This window comes from Aedes albopictus, chromosome 1 (genome assembly GCF_035046485.1).
Source record: "Aedes albopictus strain Foshan chromosome 1, AalbF5, whole genome shotgun sequence".
In the NCBI taxonomy this organism is placed as follows: Eukaryota; Metazoa; Arthropoda; class Insecta; order Diptera; family Culicidae; genus Aedes; species Aedes albopictus.
This window is the reverse complement of record NC_085136.1, coordinates 309,164,372-309,185,567: the sequence shown is the minus strand read 5'-3', so window position 1 is coordinate 309,185,567 and position 21,196 is coordinate 309,164,372. Positions and strand designations below refer to the sequence as shown.

At 44.2% G+C, this 21,196-nt stretch overlaps 1 protein-coding gene across 1 annotated transcript in view; it reads left to right on the top strand.

Annotated features, from left to right (window-relative positions):
* The first annotated feature begins 297 nt into the window (after positions 1-297).
* Positions 298-21,196, top strand: part of LOC109621728 (uncharacterized) — a 634,920-nt gene continuing 614,021 nt past the window's right edge. The window contains exons 1-2 of the mRNA XM_062847117.1: positions 298-876; positions 17,258-18,323. Coding sequence (XP_062703101.1) covers positions 18,110-18,323 — 214 coding nt within the window. The 5' untranslated portion in view covers positions 298-876; positions 17,258-18,109. The remainder of the gene's footprint in view (positions 877-17,257; positions 18,324-21,196) is intronic.

Here is a 21,196-nt window from a genome sequence, read left to right as displayed (position 1 = left end):
GGCGACTTATGAAGAGGCAGGGATTTTCAGAACAGTTATCGAACAACGATCCACAACGAACTCGCGAGAACTTCTAATCCTCATCTTTTCGAACCAGCAAAAGCTCCCCACATCCGAGCACGGTTGTGGTGTGCTTTTCCCAAAAGGTGGTGAATACTACGAGTCGGCTCAGCAGCTGTGCAAAGTTGATGACGGAAAACAGGTTTTCCCCACACGTTTCCTCGCCTACTACGAGCTCTCACCACCCACCCATCCGTGTGCTTTCGTTTGTCATTCGTTCGACTCCAGCTACCTAGTAGTATTGGTGTTATGTTGTTAACTTGCTGCGGTCGGTCGGTCGTGGCTGTTCGTCGTCTTCACCGTCGCCAGTTGTAGTGGAACTTTAGTCTCGGTAGGACGTCTCCACGGCCGTTCGTGGTCGCACCGGTCTTCAACTCTCTGCATTGTGTGTGGTGTTTCCAAATCCCCCCGGAGTGGTGAGGGGTGGAAAAAGCTACCGTGTGTTTTCGTGTGCGCCTTTTTGCGGTGGCGGTGATTTTTCCTATTGTTTGTGCGTGCGGTGCTCCCGCGGGAGCCTGCTTCGATGGGTTTCGGTGTGACGGCAGAAGGTTCCTGGATGGTAATTGACGGTGACCGCGATTGTTCGAAGACGGGGTGGTGAAGCGGAGTGAAGAGGCAAGGAGTACACAAGTAGGCGACAAACTAGTTGCCGTTCCGTGGAAGAGAAACGAAGGTGGAAAAAATTGTGTGTTTTTCCTGTGTATGAGTTTGTTTGGTTGGGGTTCTGGCGGAACTGCTGTCGTGACCGTGACGTAATTCGCAGCAATTACAGGAAACAGGACAACCTTCAGCTGCGGAAGTTCCAGTTCCCAAAAGGTAATGATCTACCACTTGCAGGGAGTGTATCGTACCTCAATCGACCCGTCGTAAAGTTCGGCTGTTTTTTGTTCTCGTTGTGCAAAAGCAGTGTCTAATTGGACTGTGTTTTGACATGGAGATGCATGTGTATGTGTACGGGGATATTCGGGGAATGATTCGTTCGAAAATTCAGCCAAATCATCACGGAATCAACAAATGTCAGTTCCTGACGAATTCATCAAGTCATCCTTGATGGGAGGCTGATCCCAGCGTGGAAGAATCGAAGCAATCTAAGCGGATTTTCGCGATTCTGTCGAGGCCTACTTGGATGGCAGTGTAAAAGATCTGTACGGTGGTGTGCGTGAAAGCTATCTTCTTCCTTCTTCGGCATGGCATATAGGAATGATGTTGGGATATGTTTCTGTGGGTTGGTGGTCGCTCTTGCGAAAGGTAAAACGGAACGCGATCCATGTTTTGTGTTTTAGTAGCTGTTGCTGCTGCTGCTGCTAGTGGTGTGATGAAGAAGAACGGCAACGATTGTGATGAAGATAGATGCAAAGCGAGGTAACAACAAGAAGAACGTTGCCGTGGAATGGGGGTGTGTTGAACTATTGGACTTTAGTGAGACTCGTTCCAGGGTATATGCGAGCTTGGTTTCCAATAGGAACAACGAGAGGGTAGAATTCGGATTTTCGGAGTCTGATATTGGTGATGATGATGAACCTGGTGTGAAGGAATTACGGTTGTGAATGCCAGAACAGGCCTGGGTGTTTGTAATTTATAGGTGCAACTTGAAACGTTGAATGAAGTTTAGTGGTGGAATGTGTGTAGCTGAGACCTTCGGTATGAGATTGGATTACAAGACAGTTGAAGCGAATGTGCTGATTCTAGTGAAATAATCCAGGTGTAATGAAGATGTTTCATCATCGTAGCAAGAGGAATCTACAAGGAGCAGGAAGAAAATCATGTGAATAAAGTCGGATTAAAAGTATTCGTTTCACGCTGTACAGTGCATCAGTAGTTTCAATAGCCAGTCAAAGAATATTCAACGCCAGTTATATTCCAGAACAAATCTGTATCAGCAAAATCCGCGTGCGTTTTAAGGTATAACAGTCCACAAAATACAGACTTGCATGCTGATGTCCAGTGTCATCGATACCAGAAGTATAAATTGGACCCAATCGCTTCGATATTCAGTAAATATCAAAAGAATGAAACACCGGAGATTGATTAGACACTTACAGATCAGTACAGACGCTCTTATCTGTGGTTGGTAGTAAACAAAACAATGCTTCGCTTCGCATCAGAATATGTGGTATGGCATGTAATTTAACATGAAAAAATCAACGCAAACGAGTCTTGCAAGACGCTCCAGTCAAGCTAGTAGATTACAAAAAAGCTAACCATCTAGTTTCACTCCGGAGAAGAGGAAATCATGTGAAATTAATAGAAACGATATCCTTGAAATCTAAAAGCATCGTTGTGTGATCTCAGCACACCGTGGAATTATCACTCTGCAGTCAAATCTGTGATGTCAGCTACGTTTATAACAGGTTATGGGCCCAGAAATGCCTCACATTATTACTAAAATGTCTGGTAGCATACGTGGCATGAAGCAGAACTAAGTTCGAAATGGACGCAGGAAAAATGAATCGCAGTACTGCTACGACCGTTGGTCTAGGAGATTAAACTCGTCGATGTGAATACTATACTTTGAATCATGGTTAATGGATGAACTATCTACAATTTTACGTACACACTTCTAGCTCGATGGGAGATGAAAAAAAGCTCCAGCGATATAATTGCGTCTGAAGAAAGTCGAAAACCAAAATGTCATGAAAAATAAGTCATCTAAAATAACAACAAAAACAAATGACAAGAGACCTCTCAGAAATGTGGAGAAAATCCTCTGAGTTCTAGATAACAGGAAGCTGGAGGAAATGTTCCGAGAATTCTAAAGGGAGTTTTGTAATGTAGAGAACCGTCTTTTCTCAGGAATCCGGAGAGAATGCTCCCAGGATTCTTTAGAAAATCTTCCCAGGAATCTCCTGGGATTCTGAAGATAATCATCTTTGGATTCTGGAGCGAATCTTCTAAAGGTTCTTAAGAGAATCATGGGATTCTAGAGACAATCACTCACGGATATAGGAGAAAACCCGTTAGGGGTTCTGAAGTGAATCCACCCTGGATTCTGGAGAGAAACTTCGGAATCTGTCCCTGGATTCTGGAGAGAATCCTCCCTGGATTCTGGAGAGAAAATTCAAGCCTGATTCTGGAGAGAATCTTCGCAGGATTCTGAAGAGAATCCTCGCAGGATTCTGGAGAGATTCCTCGCAGGACTCTGGAGAGAACCCTCGCAAGATTCTGGAGAGAATCCTGTCAGGATTCTGGAGAGCATCCTTTCAGGATTCTGGAGAGAATTCTGTCAGTATTCTGGAGAGAACCCTTTAAGGATTCTGGAGAGAATCCTGTCAGGATTCGGGTAAAAATCCTGTCCGGATTCTGGAGAGTAACCTCAGGAATTTTTGGAGAGATTCTTTTCATTATTCTGGAGAGAATCCTTTCAGGATTCTGGAGAGAATCCTTTCAGGATTCTGGAGAGAATCCTTTCAGGATTCTGGAGAGAATTCTTTCAGGATTCTGGAGAGAATTCTTTCAGGATTCTGGAGAGAATCCTTTCAGGATTCTGGAGAGAATCCTTTCAGGATTCTGGAGAGAATCCTTTCAGGATTCTGGAGAGAATCCTTTCAGGATTCTGGAGAGAATCCTTTCAGGATTCTGGAGAGAATCCTTTCAGGATTCTGAAGAGAATCCTTTCAGGATTCTGGAGAGAATCCTTTCAGGATTCTGGAGAGAATCCTTTCAGGATTCTGGAGAGAATCCTTTCAGGATTCTGGAGAGAATCCTTTCAGGATTCTGGAGAGAATCCTTTCAGGATTCTGGAGAGAATCCTTTCAGGATTCTGGAGAGAATCCTTTCAGGATTCTGGAGAGAATCCTTTCAGGATTCTGGAGAGAATCCTTTCAGGATTCTGGAGAGAATCCTTTCAGGATTCTGGAGAGAATCCTTTCAGGATTCTGGAGAGAATCCTTCCAGGATTCTGGAGAGAATCCTTCCAGGATTCTGGAGAGAATCCTTTCAGGATTCTGGAGAGAATCCTTTCAGGATTCTGGAGAGAATAGCCTTTCAGGATTCTGGAGAGAATAGCCTTTCAGGATTCTGGAGAGAATCCTTTCAGGATTCTGGAGAGAATCCTTTCAGGATTCTGGAGAGAATCCTTTCAGGATTCTGGAGAGAATCCTTTCAGGATTCTGGAGAGAATCCTTTCAGGATTCTGGAGAGAATCCTTTCAGGATTCTGGAGAGAATCCTTTCAGGATTCTGGAGAGAATCCTTTCAGGATTCTGGAGAGAATCCTTTCAGGATTCTGGAGAGAATCCTTTCAGGATTCTGGAGAGAATCCTTTCAGGATTCTGGAGAGAATCCTTTCAGGATTCTGGAGAGAATCCTTTCAGGATTCTGGAGAGAATCCTTTCAGGATTCTGGAGAGAATCCTTTCAGGATTCTGGAGAGAATCCTTTCAGGATTCTGGAGAGAATCCTTTCAGGATTCTGGAGAGAATCCTTTCAGGATTCTGGAGAGAATCCTTTCAGGATTCTGGAGAGAATCCTTTCAGGATTCTGGAGAGAATCCTTTCAGGATTCTGGAGAGAATCCTTTCAGGATTCTGGAGAGAATCCTTTCAGGATTCTGGAGAGAATCCTTTCAGGATTCTGGAGAGAATCCTTTCAGGATTCTGGAGAGAATCCTTTCAGGATTCTGGAGAGAATCCTTTCAGGATTCTGGAGAGAATCCTTTCAGGATTCTGGAGAGAATCCTTTCAGGATTCTGGAGAGAATCCTTTCAGGATTCTGGAGAGAATCCTTTCAGGATTCTGGAAAGAATCCTTTCAGGATTCTGGAGAGAATCCTTTCAGAATTCTGGAGCAAATCCTTCCAGGATTCTGGAGCGAATGCTTTCAGGATTCTGGAGCAAATCCTTCCAGGATTCTGGAGCGAATCCTTCCAGGATTCTGGAGAGTAACCTCTCATGATTTTGGAGAGAATCTTTTAAGGATTCTAGAGAGCATGCTCTCATGCTCTCAGGATTCTAGAAAGTATCTTTTCACAATTCTGTAGAGGATTCTTTCAGGACTCTGTAGAGAATCCTTTCAGGGTTCTGAAGAGAATCCTTTCAGGGTTCTGAAGAGAATCCTTTCAGGATTCTGAAGAGAATCCTTTCAGGATTCTGAAGAGAATCCTTTCAGGATTCTGAAGAGAATCCCTTCAGGATTCTGAAGAGAATCCTTTCAGGATTCTGAAGAGAATCCTTTCAGGATTCTGAAGAGAATCCTTTCAGGATTCTGAAGAGAATCCTTTCAGGATTCTGAAGAGAATCCTTTCAGGATTCTGAAGAGAATCCTTTCAGGATTCTGAAGAGAATCCTTTCAGGATTCTGAAGAGAATCCTTTCAGGATTCTGAAGAGAATCCTTTCAGGATTCTGAAGAGAATCCTTTCAGGATTCTGAAGAGCATCCTTTCAGGATTCTGAAGAGCATCCTTTCAGGATTCTGAAGAGAATCCTTTCAGGATTCTGAAGAGAATCCTTTCAGGATTCTGAAGAGAATCCTTTCAGGATTCTGAAGAGAATCCTTTCAGGATTCTGAAGAGAATCCTTTCAGGATTCTGAAGAGAATCCTTTCAGGATTCTGAAGAGAATCCTTTCAGGATTCTGAAGAGAATCCTTTCAGGATTCTGAAGAGAATCCTTTCAGGATTCTGAAGAGAATCCTTTCAGGATTCTGAAGAGAATCCTTTCAGGATTCTGAAGAGAATCCTTTCAGGATTCTGAAGAGAATCCTTCAGGATTCTGAAGAGAATCCTTTCAGGATTCTGAAGAGAATCCTTTCAGGATTCTGAAGAGAATCCTTTCAGGATTCTGAAGAGAATCCTTTCAGGATTCTGAAGAGAATCCTTTCAGGATTCTGAAGAGAATCCTTTCAGGATTCTGAAGAGAATCCTTTCAGGATTCTGAAGAGAATCCTTTCAGGATTCTGAAGAGATTCAGGATTCTGAAGAGAATCCTTTCAGGATTCTGAAGAGAATCCTTTCAGGATTCTGAAGAGAATCCTTTCAGGATTCTGAAGAGAATCCTTTCAGGATTCTGAAGAGAATCCTTTCAGGATTCTGAAGAGAATCCTTTCAGGATTCTGAAGAGAATCCTTTCAGGATTCTGAAGAGAATCCTTTCAGGATTCTGAAGAGAATCCTTTCAGGATTCTGAAGAGAATCCTTTCAGGATTCTGAAGAGAATCCTTTCAGGATTCTGAAGAGAATCCTTTCAGGATTCTGAAGAGAATCCTTTCAGGATTCTGAAGAGAATCCTTTCAGGATTCTGAAGAGAATCCTTTCAGGATTCTGAAGAGAATCCTTTCAGGATTCTGAAGAGAATCCTTTCAGGATTCTGAAGAGAATCCTTTCAGGATTCTGAAGAGAATCCTTTCAGGATTCTGAAGAGAATCCTTTCAGGATTCTGAAGAGAATCCTTTCAGGATTCTGAAGAGAATCCTTTCAGGATTCTGAAGAGAATCCTTTCAGGATTCTGAAGAGAATCCTTTCAGGATTCTGAAGAGAATCCTTTCAGGATTCTGAAGAGAATCCTTTCAGGATTCTGAAGAGAATCCTTTCAGGATTCTGAAGAGAATCCTTTCAGGATTCTGAAGAGAATCCTTTCAGGATTCTAAAGAGAATCCTTTCAGGATTCTAAAGAGAATCCTTTCAGGATTCTGAAGAGAATCCTTTCAGGATTCTGAAGAGAATCCTTTCAGGATTCTGAAGAGAATCCTTTCAGGATTCTGAAGAGAATCCTTTCAGGATTCTGAAGAGAATCCTTTCAGGATTCTGAAGAGAATCCTTTCAGGATTCTGAAGAGAATCCTTTCAGGATTCTGAAGAGAATCCTTTCAGGATTCTGAAGAGAATCCTTTCAGGATTCTGAAGAGAATCCTTTCAGGATTCTGAAGAGAATCCTTTCAGGATTCTGAAGAGAATCCTTTCAGGATTCTGAAGAGAATCCTTTCAGGATTCTGAAGAGAATCCTTTCAGGATTCTGAAGAGAATCCTTTCAGGATTCTGAAGAGAATCCTTTCAGGATTCTGAAGAGAATCCTTTCAGGATTCTGAAGAGAATCCTTTCAGGATTCTGAAGAGAATCCTTTCAGGATTCTGAAGAGAATCCTTTCAGGATTCTGAAGAGAATCCTTTCAGGATTCTGAAGAGAATCCTTTCAGGATTCTGAAGAGAATCCTTTCAGGATTCTGAAGAGAATCCTTTCAGGATTCTGAAGAGAATCCTTTCAGGATTCTGAAGAGAATCCTTTCAGGATTCTGAAGAGAATCCTTTCAGGATTCTGAAGAGAATCCTTTCAGGATTCTGAAGAGAATCCTTTCAGGATTCTGAAGAGAATCCTTTCAGGATTCTGAAGAGAATCCTTTCAGGATTCTGAAGAGAATCCTTTCAGGATTCTGAAGAGAATCCTTTCAGGATTCTGAAGAGAATCCTTTCAGGATTCTGAAGAGAATCCTTTCAGGATTCTGAAGAGAATCCTTTCAGGATTCTGAAGAGAATCCTTTCAGGATTCTGAAGAGAATCCTTTCAGGATTCTGAAGAGAATCCTTTCAGGATTCTGAAGAGAATCCTTTCAGGATTCTGAAGAGAATCCTTTCAGGATTCTGAAGAGAATCCTTTCAGGATTCTGAAGAGAATCCTTTCAGGATTCTGAAGAGAATCCTTTCAGGATTCTGAAGAGAACCTTTCAGGATTCTGAAGAGAAGGAAATTCTTCCAGGAATATGGATTAATCCTCTTAAGATTCGGTATAGAATTCTCCAAGGATTCTGAAGAGAATCATACCAGGATTCTACAGAGAATCCTTCTTGGATTCTGGAGAGAATAGCTCTTAAAATCCAGAGAAGATTTGGTCAGGAATTGTAGGAGCATTCACAGGAGAGCTGAGGAGATGTGAATTAGAACCCTTTAAGGATTCTGTTGAGAATATGGAGAGAGACCCCCATCAACAGCAAATTATTTATTTAATTTTATATTCAATTGGTCAATTTTCGATAATTGGTTCCCAAGTAGCATTTTTTAGTCGAATAAGCCTAAGAGGTTCTTAGAACAATCATAAAACCAAAATAAAAGATTTAAGGTTATATGACGGTTGTTAAAACCTCTACAAGACGAATTCGTCATCGACATGTTACTAGACTATTCAACGCCATTCCCCTAGTACCGTACATTCCCTTACTGGCATCACTGGATATACATTACCAATTTATTGAAAATCACAAAGTCATCGGCGGCAACCCCGCTGAATTCAATTTTTCAAAATTAATTCCACTTCCTGGCCAACACAGACAGCCCCACTAGTTTTTTTTCAACTTCAAACGATTTTTTGCGTCAAACCACAAAAATCAACCATTATCCTTTAACTCGCGAGCAACGAAAAAGCAGCAGTCCACCCCTACCGATGACAGTTTGGCAACTTCTAGCTGTGCAGTGCCAAAAGAAGGCGAGGGGTGGGACACTTTTATTTTGCTGATCCTACCAACCAGTCATGTAATCGATTTTTGGTCTTCTTCCCCCTCTCCCAAACGGTTTTCAATTTGGTGGTGGTGCCCCCAGGTTTTTTGCAGAGTTTTGATGGGATTTTCCGGTTCAACGGTAAATAAATAAAGCGACGACGTCGGCAAAGGCAATAAACAAAAGATGGAAAGATGCGCGACCCCTCCCAAGGAAAGACGGGCTCATCGACCCTCTTCGTGTTCGGCTGGCGGCAGTAAAATTCTTATCAGACAACCTCAAGACAATCGTGCTGCGGGGCGTGCAATATTCTGCAACTTGTGCCTACCGGGCCACTGCCCGGAGGAGGGGTTCTCTAATTTATGATTGCTCCGGCACCTTGTGCCGATTCTTTATTTTTCTGCCAGTGCAGTAAATCCGTTTATTGAGTGCGTGGAGAAGAGGAGCGAGGGGTGAGACAGTTGGGTGGAGGCAGAAAAATAAAATCACGCACGCACCCGCCAAAATTGGATATAAAATTGAACATACAAACACTTTTTGGACAGCTCGTTGCGAAATGGGAAGGACGGGACGAGAATGATAAACGAACGAGCAAGGTCGAGGAGGCTTACGCAATTGGAAAGGAAACAAATGAGAGGGAATACACAGCCCTGCTGTAATGCGTTTTGAAAGTATAGCATAGTTCACACAGTAGGGGTACGAAGATAAACGATAAAACTTTACAGCTTCGTAATCGTTTTAAAGTCAAACGGCCAGATATTATTGTTGAATGATGTAGACATTCCAAAGAAAAATGTTTAATTTCCACATTTGTACGACAGGATGTTAAAACCAATAGCATTAGAATTGCCGTTTTGTAGTCTGACTACTTTGACAGTTTGACAAACGATAACAGTTATCGTTGCGTAGGGCTTTGATGCTAAATAAGCACTGACTGTTCTTTCGATCAAATTCTTGTAACAGACAACAGAGAAATGTAATTTCCCCTTACGATGGTTACTGTAACTTGTTTCGTAATCGAACCTAAAGGGAATACGAAGAGGAACCAGAACACAACAAAGCACTAAAGCAGTGGGCGAAGGAACAAGTTTTTGTCGTAGTTCTTCATCTATCCACTTGCTATACGTACGCTTTTGGCATATACGCACAAGACCGTTCAATGATGATGGTCCCTGAGGTGTACGGCACTCATCATGATGTTTATGATCACGAAACTCTCTGGAGAATGTATATGTATGGGCAAAAGAGAGGGTGATTCTTACTGGAATCACATGGTTGCTGGCAATGCGATGTGGAAGCGTACGCATGTGTGCAATCACATGGAACATCATGGAACGAGAAGTAAATGGAAAATGCTGTTCTAACTGGATCTGTAATAAAGAAACAAAAATATAAATAAACGGTTTGCGTCCTTAAGGCGAAACTGGAAGCATTTCCTCACTTTTTGTTTTTTTTTTATTTTTTATTAAATAACGATATTTTTAAAATCGGTTTTCGTGCACATGTAGAGTATGGATCAAGGTATCTTCTGAATTTTTGTTGTGGTGGAAAATGTTTTTCGTTTTTGCAGAATGGATTAAATAAAATTTCACAAAAAATGGTTTCTGCAAAAATGGAAAACATTTTCCACCTCAAAAGATACCAATTTCCACCTCAGAACCGAGAGAGGATTCTGTTCAGAATCCTGAGAGGATTCTCTTCAGAATCCTGAGAGGATTTTCTTCAGAATCCTGTGAGGATTCTCATCAGAATCTTAAGAGGTTTCTCATCTGAATACTGAGAGGATTCTCATCAGAATCCTGAGATGATTCTCATCAGAATCCTGAGAGGATTCTCATCAGAATTCTGAGAGAATTCTCTCCAAAATCCTGGGAGGATTCTCTCCAGAATCCTGAGAGGCTTCTCTCCAGAATCCTGAGAGGATTCTCTCCAGAATCCTGAGAGGATTCTCTCCAGAATCCTGAGAGGATTCTCTCCAGAATCCTGGGAGGATTCTCTCCAGAATCCTGGGAGGATTCTCTCCAGAATCCTGAGAGGCTTCTCTCCAGAATCCTGAGAGGCTTCTCTCCAGAATCCTGGGAGGATTCTCTCCGGAATCCTGGGAGGATTCTCTCCAGAATCCTGGGAGGATTCTCTCCAGAATCCTGGGAGGATTCTCTCCAGAATCATGGGAGGATTCTCTCCAGAATCCTGGGAGGATTCTCTCCAGAATCCTGGGAGGATTCTCTCCAGAATCCTGGGAGGATTCTCTTCAGAATCCTGGGAGGATTCTCTCCAGAATCCTGGGAGGATTCTGTCCAGAATCCTGGGAGGATTCTCTCCAGAATCCAGGGAGGATTCTCTCCAGAATCCAGGGAGGATTCTCTCCAGAATCCAGGTAGGATTCTCTCCAGAATCCTGGGAGGATTCTCTCCAGAATCCTGGGAGGATTCTCTCCAGAATCCTGGGAGGATTCTCTCCAGAATCCTGGGAGGATTCTCTCCAGAATCCTGGGAGGATTCTCTCCAGAATCCTGGGAGGATTCTCTCCAGAATCCTGGGAGGATTCTCTCCAGAATCCTGGGAGGATTCTCTCCAGAATCCTGGGAGGATTCTCTCCAGAATCCTGGGAGGATTCTCTCCAGAATCCTGGGAGGATTCTCTCCAGAATCCTGGGAGGATTCTCTCCAGAATTCTGGGAGGATTCTCTTCAGAATCATGGGAGAATTCTCTCCAGAATCCTGGGAGGATTCTCTCCAGAATCCTGGGAGGATTCTCTCCAGAATCCTAGGAGGATTCTCTCCAGAATCCTGGGAGGATTCTCTTCAGAATCCTGGGAGGATTCTCTTCAGAATCCTGGGAGGATTCTCTTCAGAATCCTGGGAGGATTCTCTCCAGAATCCTGGGAGGATTCTCTCCAGAATCCTGGGAGGATTCTCTCCAGAATCCTTAGAGGATTCTTTTCAGAATCCTTAGAGGATTCCTTCCAGAATACTTAGAGGATTCTTTCCAGAATCCCTAGAGGATTCTTTCCAGAATCATGAGAGGATTCTTTCCAGAATCCTTAGAGGATTCTCTCCATAATCCTGAGAGGATTCTCACCCTCAAATGAAACAACACAGCACACGAGTAACTTTCACGCAGCGACCGAAAAGACAAAAGAATTTTCACGCAGATTTGTGTAACACCGGATCAGCACATTTTTTGTGTTGATCCAGTGTTACACAAATCTGCGTGAAAATTCTTTTGTCTTTTCGGTCGCTGCGTGAAAGTTACTCGTTGCGCTGTGTACATCGAGTTCTGCGTGCTCCCCAGAATGCTGAGAGGATTCTCTCCTGCATGCTGAGAGGTTCTCTCCAGCATCTGGAGAGGAATCTCTCCAGAATCCTGGGAGGATTCTCTCAAGAATCCGGAGAGAATTCTTTCCAGAATCCGGAGAGAATTCTTTCCAAAATTCTGAGAGGATTCTGCCCAAAATCCTGAGAGGATTCTCTCCAGAACCCTGGGGGTATTCTCCCCAGAGTCCTTTGAGGTTTCACTCTCGAATCCTTAGAGGATTCTGTCCAGAATCCTTAGCGGATTTTCTTCAGAATATTCAAAGGATTCTCTCCAGAATACTGAAAGGATTCTCTCCAGAATCCTGAGAGGATTCTCTGCAGAATCCTGAGAGGATTCTCTGCAGAATCCTGAGAGGATTCTCTGCAGAATCCTGAGAGGATTCTCTGCAGAATCCTGAGAGGATTCTCTGCAGAATCCTGAGAGGATTCTCTGCAGAATCCTGAGAGGATTCTCTGCAGAATCCTGAGAGGATTCTCTGCAGAATCCTGAGAGGATTCTCTGCAGAATCCTGAGAGGATTCTCTGCAGAATCCTGAGAGGATTCTCTGCAGAATCCTGAGAGGATTCTCTGCAGAATCCTGAGAGGATTCTCTGCAGAATCATGAGAGGATTCTCTGCAGAATCCTGAGAGGATTCTCTCCAGAATCCTGAGAGGATTCTCTCCAGAATCCTGAGAGGATTCTCTCCAGAATCCTGAGAGGATTCTCTCCAGAATCCTGAGAGGATTCTCTCCAGAATCCTGAGAGGATTCTCTCCAGAATCCTGAGAGGATTCTCTGCAGAATCCTGAGAGGATTCTCTGCAGAATCCTGAGAGGATTCTCTGCAGAATCCTGAGAGGATTCTCTGCAGAATCCTGAGAGGATTCTCTGCAGAATCCTGAGAGGATTCTCTGCAGAATCCTGAGAGGATTCTCTGCAGAATCCTGAGAGGATTCTCTGCAGAATCCTGAGAGGATTCTCTGCAGAATCCTGAGAGGATTCTCTGCAGAATCCTGAGAGGATTCTCTGCAGAATCCTGAGAGGATTCTCTGCAGAATCCTGAGAGGATTCTCTGCAGAATCCTGAGGGGATTCTCTGCAGAATCCTGAGAGGATTCTCTGCAGAATCCTGAAAGGATTCTCTCCAGAATCCTGAAAGGATTCTCTCCAGAATCCTGAAAGGATTCTCTCCAGAATCCTGAAAGGATTCTCTCCAGAATCCTGAAAGGATTCTCTCCAGAATCCTGAAAGGATTCTCTCCAGAATCCTGAAAGGATTCTCTCCAGAATCCTGAAAGGATTCTCTCCAGAATCCTGAAAGGATTCTCTCCAGAATCCTGAAAGGATTCTCTCCAGAATCCTGAAAGGATTCTCTCCAGAATCCTGAAAGGATTCTCTCCAGAATCCTGAAAGGATTCTCTCCAGAATCCTGAAAGGATTCTCTCCAGAATCCTGAAAGGATTCTCTCCAGAATCCTGAAAGGATTCTCTCCAGAATCCTGAAAGGATTCTCTCCAGAATCATGAAAGGATTCTCTCCAGAATCATGAAAGGATTCTCTCCAGAATCCTGAAAGGATTCTCTCCAGAATCCTGAAAGGATTCTCTCCAGAATCCTGAAAGGATTCTCTCCAGAATCCTGAAAGGATTCTCTCCAGAATCCTGAAAGGATTCTCTCCAGAATCCTGAAAGGATTCTCTCCAGAATCCTGAAAGGATTCTCTCCAGAATCCTGAAAGGATTCTCTCCAGAATCCTGAAAGGATTCTCTCCAGAATCCTGAAAGGATTCTCTCCAGAATCCTGAAAGGATTCTCTCCAGAATCCTGAAAGGATTCTCTCCAGAATCCTGAAAGGATTCTCTCCAGAATCCTGAAAGGATTCTCTCCAGAATCCTGAAAGGATTCTCTCCAGAATCCTGAAAGGATTCTCTCCAGAATACTTAGAGGATTCTTTCCAGAATCCCTAGAGGATTCTTTCCAGAATACTTAGAGGATTCTTTCCAGAATCCTTAGAGGATTCTCTCCATAATCCTGAGAGGATTCTCACCCTCAAATGAAACAACACAGCACACGAGTAACTTTCACGCAGCGACCGAAAAGACAAAAGAATTTTCACGCAGATTTGTGTAACACCGGATCAGCACATTTTTTGTGTTGATCCAGTGTTACACAAATCTGCGTGAAAATTCTTTTGTCTTTTCGGTCGCTGCGTGAAAGTTACTCGTTGCGCTGTGTACATCGAGTTCTGCGTGCTCCCCAGAATGCTGAGAGGATTCTCTCCTGCATGCTGAGAGGTTCTCTCCAGCATCTGGAGAGGAATCTCTCCAGAATCCTGGGAGGATTCTCTCAAGAATCCGGAGAGAATTCTTTCCAGAATCCGGAGAGAATTCTTTCCAAAATTCTGAGAGGATTCTGCCCAAAATCCTGAGAGGATTCTCTCCAGAACCCTGGGGGTATTCTCCCCAGAGTCCTTTGAGGTTTCACTCTCGAATCCTTAGAGGATTCTGTCCAGAATCCTTAGCGGATTTTCTTCAGAATATTCAAAGGATTCTCTCCAGAATACTGAAAGGATTCTCTCCAGAATCCTGAGAGGATTCTCTGCAGAATCCTGAGAGGATTCTCTGCAGAATCCTGAGAGGATTCTCTGCAGAATCCTGAGAGGATTCTCTGCAGAATCCTGAGAGGATTCTCTGCAGAATCCTGAGAGGATTCTCTGCAGAATCCTGAGAGGATTCTCTGCAGAATCCTGAGAGGATTCTCTGCAGAATCCTGAGAGGATTCTCTGCAGAATCCTGAGAGGATTCTCTGCAGAATCCTGAGAGGATTCTCTGCAGAATCCTGAGAGGATTCTCTGCAGAATCCTGAGAGGATTCTCTGCAGAATCCTGAGAGGATTCTCTGCAGAATCATGAGAGGATTCTCTGCAGAATCCTGAGAGGATTCTCTCCAGAATCCTGAGAGGATTCTCTCCAGAATCCTGAGAGGATTCTCTGCAGAATCCTGAGAGGATTCTCTGCAGAATCCTGAGAGGATTCTCTGCAGAATCCTGAGAGGATTCTCTGCAGAATCCTGAGAGGATTCTCTGCAGAATCCTGAGAGGATTCTCTGCAGAATCCTGAGAGGATTCTCTGCAGAATCCTGAGAGGATTCTCTGCAGAATCCTGAGAGGATTCTCTGCAGAATCCTGAAAGGATTCTCTGCAGAATCCTAAAAGGATTCTCTCCAGAATCCTGAAAGGATTCTCTCCAGAATCCTGAAAGGATTGTCTCCAGAATCCTGAAAGGATTCTCTCCAGAATCCTGAAAGGATTCTCTCCAGAATCCTGAAAGGATTCTCTCCAGAATCCTGAAAGGATTCTCTCCAGAATCCTGAAAGGATTCTCTCCAGAATCCTGAAAGGATTCTCTCCAGAATCCTGAAAGGATTCTCTCCAGAATCCTGAAAGGATTCTCTCCAGAATCCTGAAAGGATTCTCTTCAGAATCCTGAAAGGATTCTCTCCAGAATCCTGAAAGGATTCTCTCCAGAATCCTGAAAGGATTCTCTCCAGAATCCTGAAAGGATTCTCTCCAGAATCCTGAAAGGATTCTCTCCAGAATCCTGAAAGGATTCTCTCCAGAATCCTGAAAGGATTCTCTCCAGAATCCTGAAAGGATTCTCTCCAGAATCCTGAAAGGATTCTCTCCAGAATCCTGAAAGGATTCTCTCCAGAATCCTGAAAGGATTCTCTCCAGAATCCTGAAAGGATTCTCTCCAGAATCCTGAAAGGATTCTCTCCAGAATCCTGAAAGGATTCTCTCCAGAATCCTGAAAGGATTCTCTCCAGAATCCTGAGAGGATTCTCTCTAGAATCCTGAGAGGATTCTCTCCAGAATCCTGAAAGAATTCTCTCCAGAATCCTGAAAGGATTCTCTCCAGAATCCTGAAAGGATTCTCTCCAGAATCCTGAAAGGATTCTCTCCAGAATCCTGAGAGGATTCTCTCTAGAATCCTGAGAGGATTCTCTCCAGAATCCTGAAAGAATTCTCTCCAGAATCCTGAAAGGATTCTCTCCAGAATCCTGAAAGGATTCTCTCCAGAATCCTGAGAGGATTCTCTCCAGGATCCTGAGAGGATTCTCTCCAGAATCCTGAGAGGATTCTCTCTAGAATCCTTAGAGGATGCTCTCCAGAATCCTGAGTGGATTTTTTCCAGAATCCTGAGAGGATTCTTTCCATAATCCTGAGAGGATTCTTTTCAGAATCCTGAGAGGATTCTCAGCAGAATCCTGAGAGGATTCTCTGCAGAATCCAGTGAGGATTCTCTGCAGAATCCTGAGAGGATTCTCTGCATAATCCTGAGAGGATTCTCTGCAGAATCCTGAGAGGATTCTCTGCAGAATCCTGAGAGGATTCTCTGCAGAATCCTGAGAGGATTCTCTGCAGAATCCTGAGAGGATTCTCTCCATAATCCTCAGACAATTCTCTCCAGAATACTGAGAGGATTCTTTCCAGAATCCTGAGTGGATTTTTTCCAGAATCCTGAGAGGATTCTTTGCAGAATCCTGAGAGGATTCTCTGCAGAATCCTGAGAGGATTCTCTGCAGTATCCTGAGAGGATTCTCTCCAGAATCCTGGGAGGATTCTCTCAAGAATCCGGAGAGAATTCTCTCCAGAATCCGGAGAGAATTCTCCCCAGAATCCGGAGAGAATTCTTTTCAAAATTCTGAGAGGATTTTGCCCAAAATCCTGAGAGGATTCTCTCCAAAACCCTGAAAGGTTCTCTCCAGCATCCGGAGAGGAATCTCTCAAGAATCCTGGGAGGATTCTCTCAAGAATCCGGAGAGGATTCTCTCCAGAATCCGGAGAGAATTCTTTCCAAAATTCTGAGAGGATTCTGCCCAGAATCCTGAGAGGATTCTGCCCAGAATTTTGAGAGGGATCGGCCCAGAATCCTGAGATGATTCTGCCCAGAATCCTGAGAAGATGCTGCCCAGAATCCTGAGAGGATTCTGCTTAGAATCCTGAGATGATTGATTGATTGATTTGTCTTTATTCAAGAGACTTTCAGCCCTTGGCTGGTTCGTCTCTAAAACCTGAGATGATTCTCCCCAGAAGCTCTAGGAGATTCTCTCCAGAATTCTTAAAGAATTCTCTCCAGAATTCTGAGAGGATTCTCTCCACAATCCTTAGAGGATCCTCTCCAGAATTCTTAGAGGATTTTCTCAAGAGCTTGTGGCGAATATCTCTAAGTTGCAGGTAGTCGAGGATTTTTAAGCTTTGTCTTCAACCATATTCGGAATGTCCTCTTGATCGTTGACTCGGAAATAGTTTACATCCACTACTCGATCCCGGCGAAGATGGAGTCATCCTGTCAATTCCGAACTCTATCCAGTGGTCTATCTATGGTCGCCATGCATAGCTCGTTTTAACATTAAAAATAGTTATATTTAATACACTATAGTTATCCGTGACCTTACCTAATTCCTTCGGTTTCTGATTTCTCTCTTCTTCTCGTTTCAGTCCAGTCACCGATTCACCGATAGACACGAAGCCTCCAACTACTGATCAATAGTAGTAGTAGTCTGTACGCCTAAAGGATCAATAGATATGATTGCCTAATCTAACAATCACGAAGAAATAGTGAAAAAAAAACATCAACTACGTGTCTATAACCACCGCCTACCCCGTTTAAAGATGTAAACCGCAATCGTCGCGCCATCTTCGATTCGCCGCGTTTTCGTCGCGTACGCGCGCGTTATCGGAAATTGTCGGGAAATGTCTGTGCGTATGTGATGAGTGTGAATGTGTGTATAAGTGCTTGATAACGAAATGTTGAGCACGTTTGGTGAAGAAAAATCACGATCATTGGCGATAAAGATGATCGCCCAATAAGCTAATGAAAATTGAAAATTTAAGAAGAAGTAGCCTGCTAATGAAAATCCTGCCTATTGAAAGTTTCTTCCCCTAAAGTGTATGTGTGTGTTCAATCGCCAAATCAAAGTGTATGTGCTATTGTTCTAAGATTTCATCAAAGTTTTGGCATATCCGGCGAAATTGGAAGCAAATCAGTGTCCATTGCAGATGTTCTCAAGTGTATGATCATAGGAAGCAATTTAGCTGTGAAGCAAGAAGCTTGATATTGTGTGCTAACGTAGCCCCGCCCCCTCTAGATGCAACGTCAATTCCTCCCTATACGAGCTTTCATCATCTACCTACCTATCCCAACAATCGCAGCACCTGAAGCGGTAGAACCAGGAAGCGGCGACAGTCAGTAGCTCATCATCACCGTCACCACCACAACCACCCTTAAGTCGTCATGTGCTCCCTTCAATTAAAATTTAAATGAGCATTTGGTGATGTCAGTACTAGCGGATGATAATGAATTGGATTATACTCGGGGTGGTTTTCATCCTAACACCGCAGCTTCGTCCGGATCGCTCGTCGTCGCCCTCGCTGGCCGAGTCCTCCCCGTCGGCGTCCCTGCTCGGCGGTCTGCTGAACAATGGCAACGGCAACGGCAACAATGCCGTCGGCGGAGGTGGTGGCGGGCAGCTTGCAGTCGTCCAAGGGACACCACTCAATCCAGGTAAGGCTTCGTTCGGTTAGCGGCGCGCTATGCTAGCGTCGTCGTCACCTTTGCGTTTACTGAGAAAACAGTCCGTCGCCACCGCAATCACAGCAACCTTTGCGAAAGCAAAAGGCGAACAGTCGCGTCGCGTTGTTGCCGTGGACGACGACGACCGCCTGGCATGCTTTGCTTTGTGTGTGACGATTGACCCAAAAACGCGTCAATCCGTGAAGGAAATGCGCCGCCTGCTGGCGTTCATTATATGCGACGCGACGACTGAGAGATGCATTCGATTATAATTCGAAGAAATGATGAAGGGGAGAATTTTGTATTGCTGTCTAGGTTGCTGCTTTGTCTGTGTCGCAGTGTTTACCCAATTATCTAATTGCCAAACGCTGCGCAATTCGTTGTAGCTGAAGGGTTAATCGGTACAAGAGAAAACGTTCCACGGTTTGGGCTTTGTAGATATTTTGCTTATCTTGATAATTGGCTCATTGTATCCGAGGTTTGTCGAAATGTCCCTTAGCTCGGATCGTAACATTTTAGTCTAGCCTATCCCTTGTCCTTGTGCTAGTTCTAGTCTAGCTGGTCCTATAGGCTAGTCCTAGTCTAGTCCTAGTCTAGTCCTAGTCTAGTCCTAGTCTAGTCCTAGTCTAGTCCTAGTCTAGTCCTAGTCTAGTCCTAGTCTAGTCCTAGTCTAGTCCTAGTCTAGTCTTAGTCTAGTCCTAGTCTAGTCCTACTATAGCCCTAGTCTAGTCCTAGTCTAGTCCTAGTTTTAGTCCTTGTCCTAGTCATAGTCCTAATCCTAGTCCTTGTCCTAGTCCTAGTCCTACGAACTAGCTGTAGCCGTTACAGTAGTTGTTTTACTGTCGATTTGGATTTGATTTAGGATGGAATTCGAAATGTTATCAACTTCTTTACTCATCTCCATCACTCCGCAATTTAACCTATCCCTTGTCCTTGTCCTAGTCCTAGTTCTAGTCTAGCTGGTCTTATAGTCTAGTCCTAGTCTAGTCCTAGTCTAGTCCTAGTCTAGTCCTAGTCTAGTCCTAGTCTAGTCCTAGTCTAGTCCTAGTCTAGTCCTAGTCTAGTCCTAGTCTAGTCCTAGTCTAGTCCTAGTCTAGTCCTAGTCTAGTCCTAGTCTAGTCCTAGTCTAGTCCTAGTCTAGTCCTAGTCTAGTCCTAGTCTAGTTCTAGTCTAGTCCTAGTCTTGTTTTTGTCCTAGTCCTATTCCTAGGAACTAGCTTACAACGTTACAGTAGTTAGTTTGATTTCGATTAGGATCTGATTTAAGATGGAATTCGAAATGTTACCAACTTATGTCCATCGCCCCGCAATCGATCCAAGTCAGCCACGACAACTCCCATCAGAACAAAACACCTCGTCATGGCTGGCTTTGCTCATTTCGTTTTTGGGTCAACCATGAGGCCTCCCTCCCTTTCGTGTCGAGTCGAGAAGCAAGCAAACAAGGAGGATGATGATTTATTTACTTTCCGATTCATCTACTGCCTACCTGTGTGTGCGCTTGAGAGCTGGGAGGTATATTGTATTCATTGTATTGGCTCGTGGACGGCCCACCGAAACAACCGGAAAGCAACGCGACACGACCGACGCACGCCGAGCACACGGAAGCGGACGGACAGGCTTCGCTGTTCGACGGCTGAGGGAGACATACACTGAAAATATTTTTCATTAAACTTTATGAAGAAGAAATCAGCGTTTATTTGATTGGTTTAAAATCCTGATCAAATGCTACTTGGATGTTGCTTGGATTCCTTATGCTTGATTCTCCAACCAGATCTTCACATAATTTCTAATGACATTTAAGTGAAAGTTTTTCTCAGTGTATACAGCAATGCATCCAAAGGCAAACGGACGAAGTGCATGTGACAGTCTTTTGTCTTTTTGGCTGGTCGCGACACCGAGCGACACTAGACTAGGTATCCTCTCCAGCCAAAAGGGCGCACGGAAAACTATTGTGTCAGGTGTTCTGGCGCTGAAGCATTTTTCGACGAATATGATTGCACGAGAAGAAGGCGCGATTCGACCCAGGTGCACTAGGCTATTCGCTAGCTACATAACTCGTTGCATCGGGCACTAATGGTGATGGATGACTGGATGGAATAATGGTTCGTCATCGTTTCTGTGCTCTCTGGATGTTTGGAAGTGATTAATAAGGTGGGTTGGTGCTCAAAATAATGCGTTTTGGGGAGTTTCTCCACAATAAGTCCTGACGATTTGAAATGGTGTCTGTCTAACGAGGAATGAGGTTAAAAAACTAGGTCATCAGTGAAAGTCTGTCTCGTTCGAATGTATTTAGTATAACTTCTTGTTTTTGGGATTAACAACTATTTTCTCTGCTCTGCTCTGCTCTGCTCTGCTCTGCTCTGCTCTGCTCTGCTCTGCTCTGCTCTGCTCTGCTCTGCTCTGCTCTGCTCTGCTCTGCTCTGCTCTGCTCTGCTCTGCTCTGCTCTGCTCTGCTCTGCTCTGCTCTGCTCTGCTCTGCTCTGCTCTGCTCTGCTCTGCTCTGCTCTGCTCTGCTCTGCTCTGCTCTGCTCTGCTCTGCTCTGCTCTGCTCTGCTCTGCTCTGCTCTGCTCTGCTCTGCTCTGCTCTGCTCTGCTCTGCTCTGCTCTGCTCTGCTCTGCTCTGCTCTGCTCTGCTCTGCTCTGCTCTGCTCTGCTCTGCTCTGCTCTGCTCTGCTCTGCTCTGCTCTGCTCTGCTCTGCTCTGCTCTGCTCTGCTCTGCTCTGCTCTGCTCTGCTCTGCTCTGCTCTGCTCTGCTCTGCTCTGCTCTGCTCTGCTCTGCTCTGCTCTGCTCTGCTCTGCTCTGCTCTGCTCTGCTCTGCTCTGCTCTGCTCTGCTCTGCTCTGCTCTGCTCTGCTCTGCTCTGCT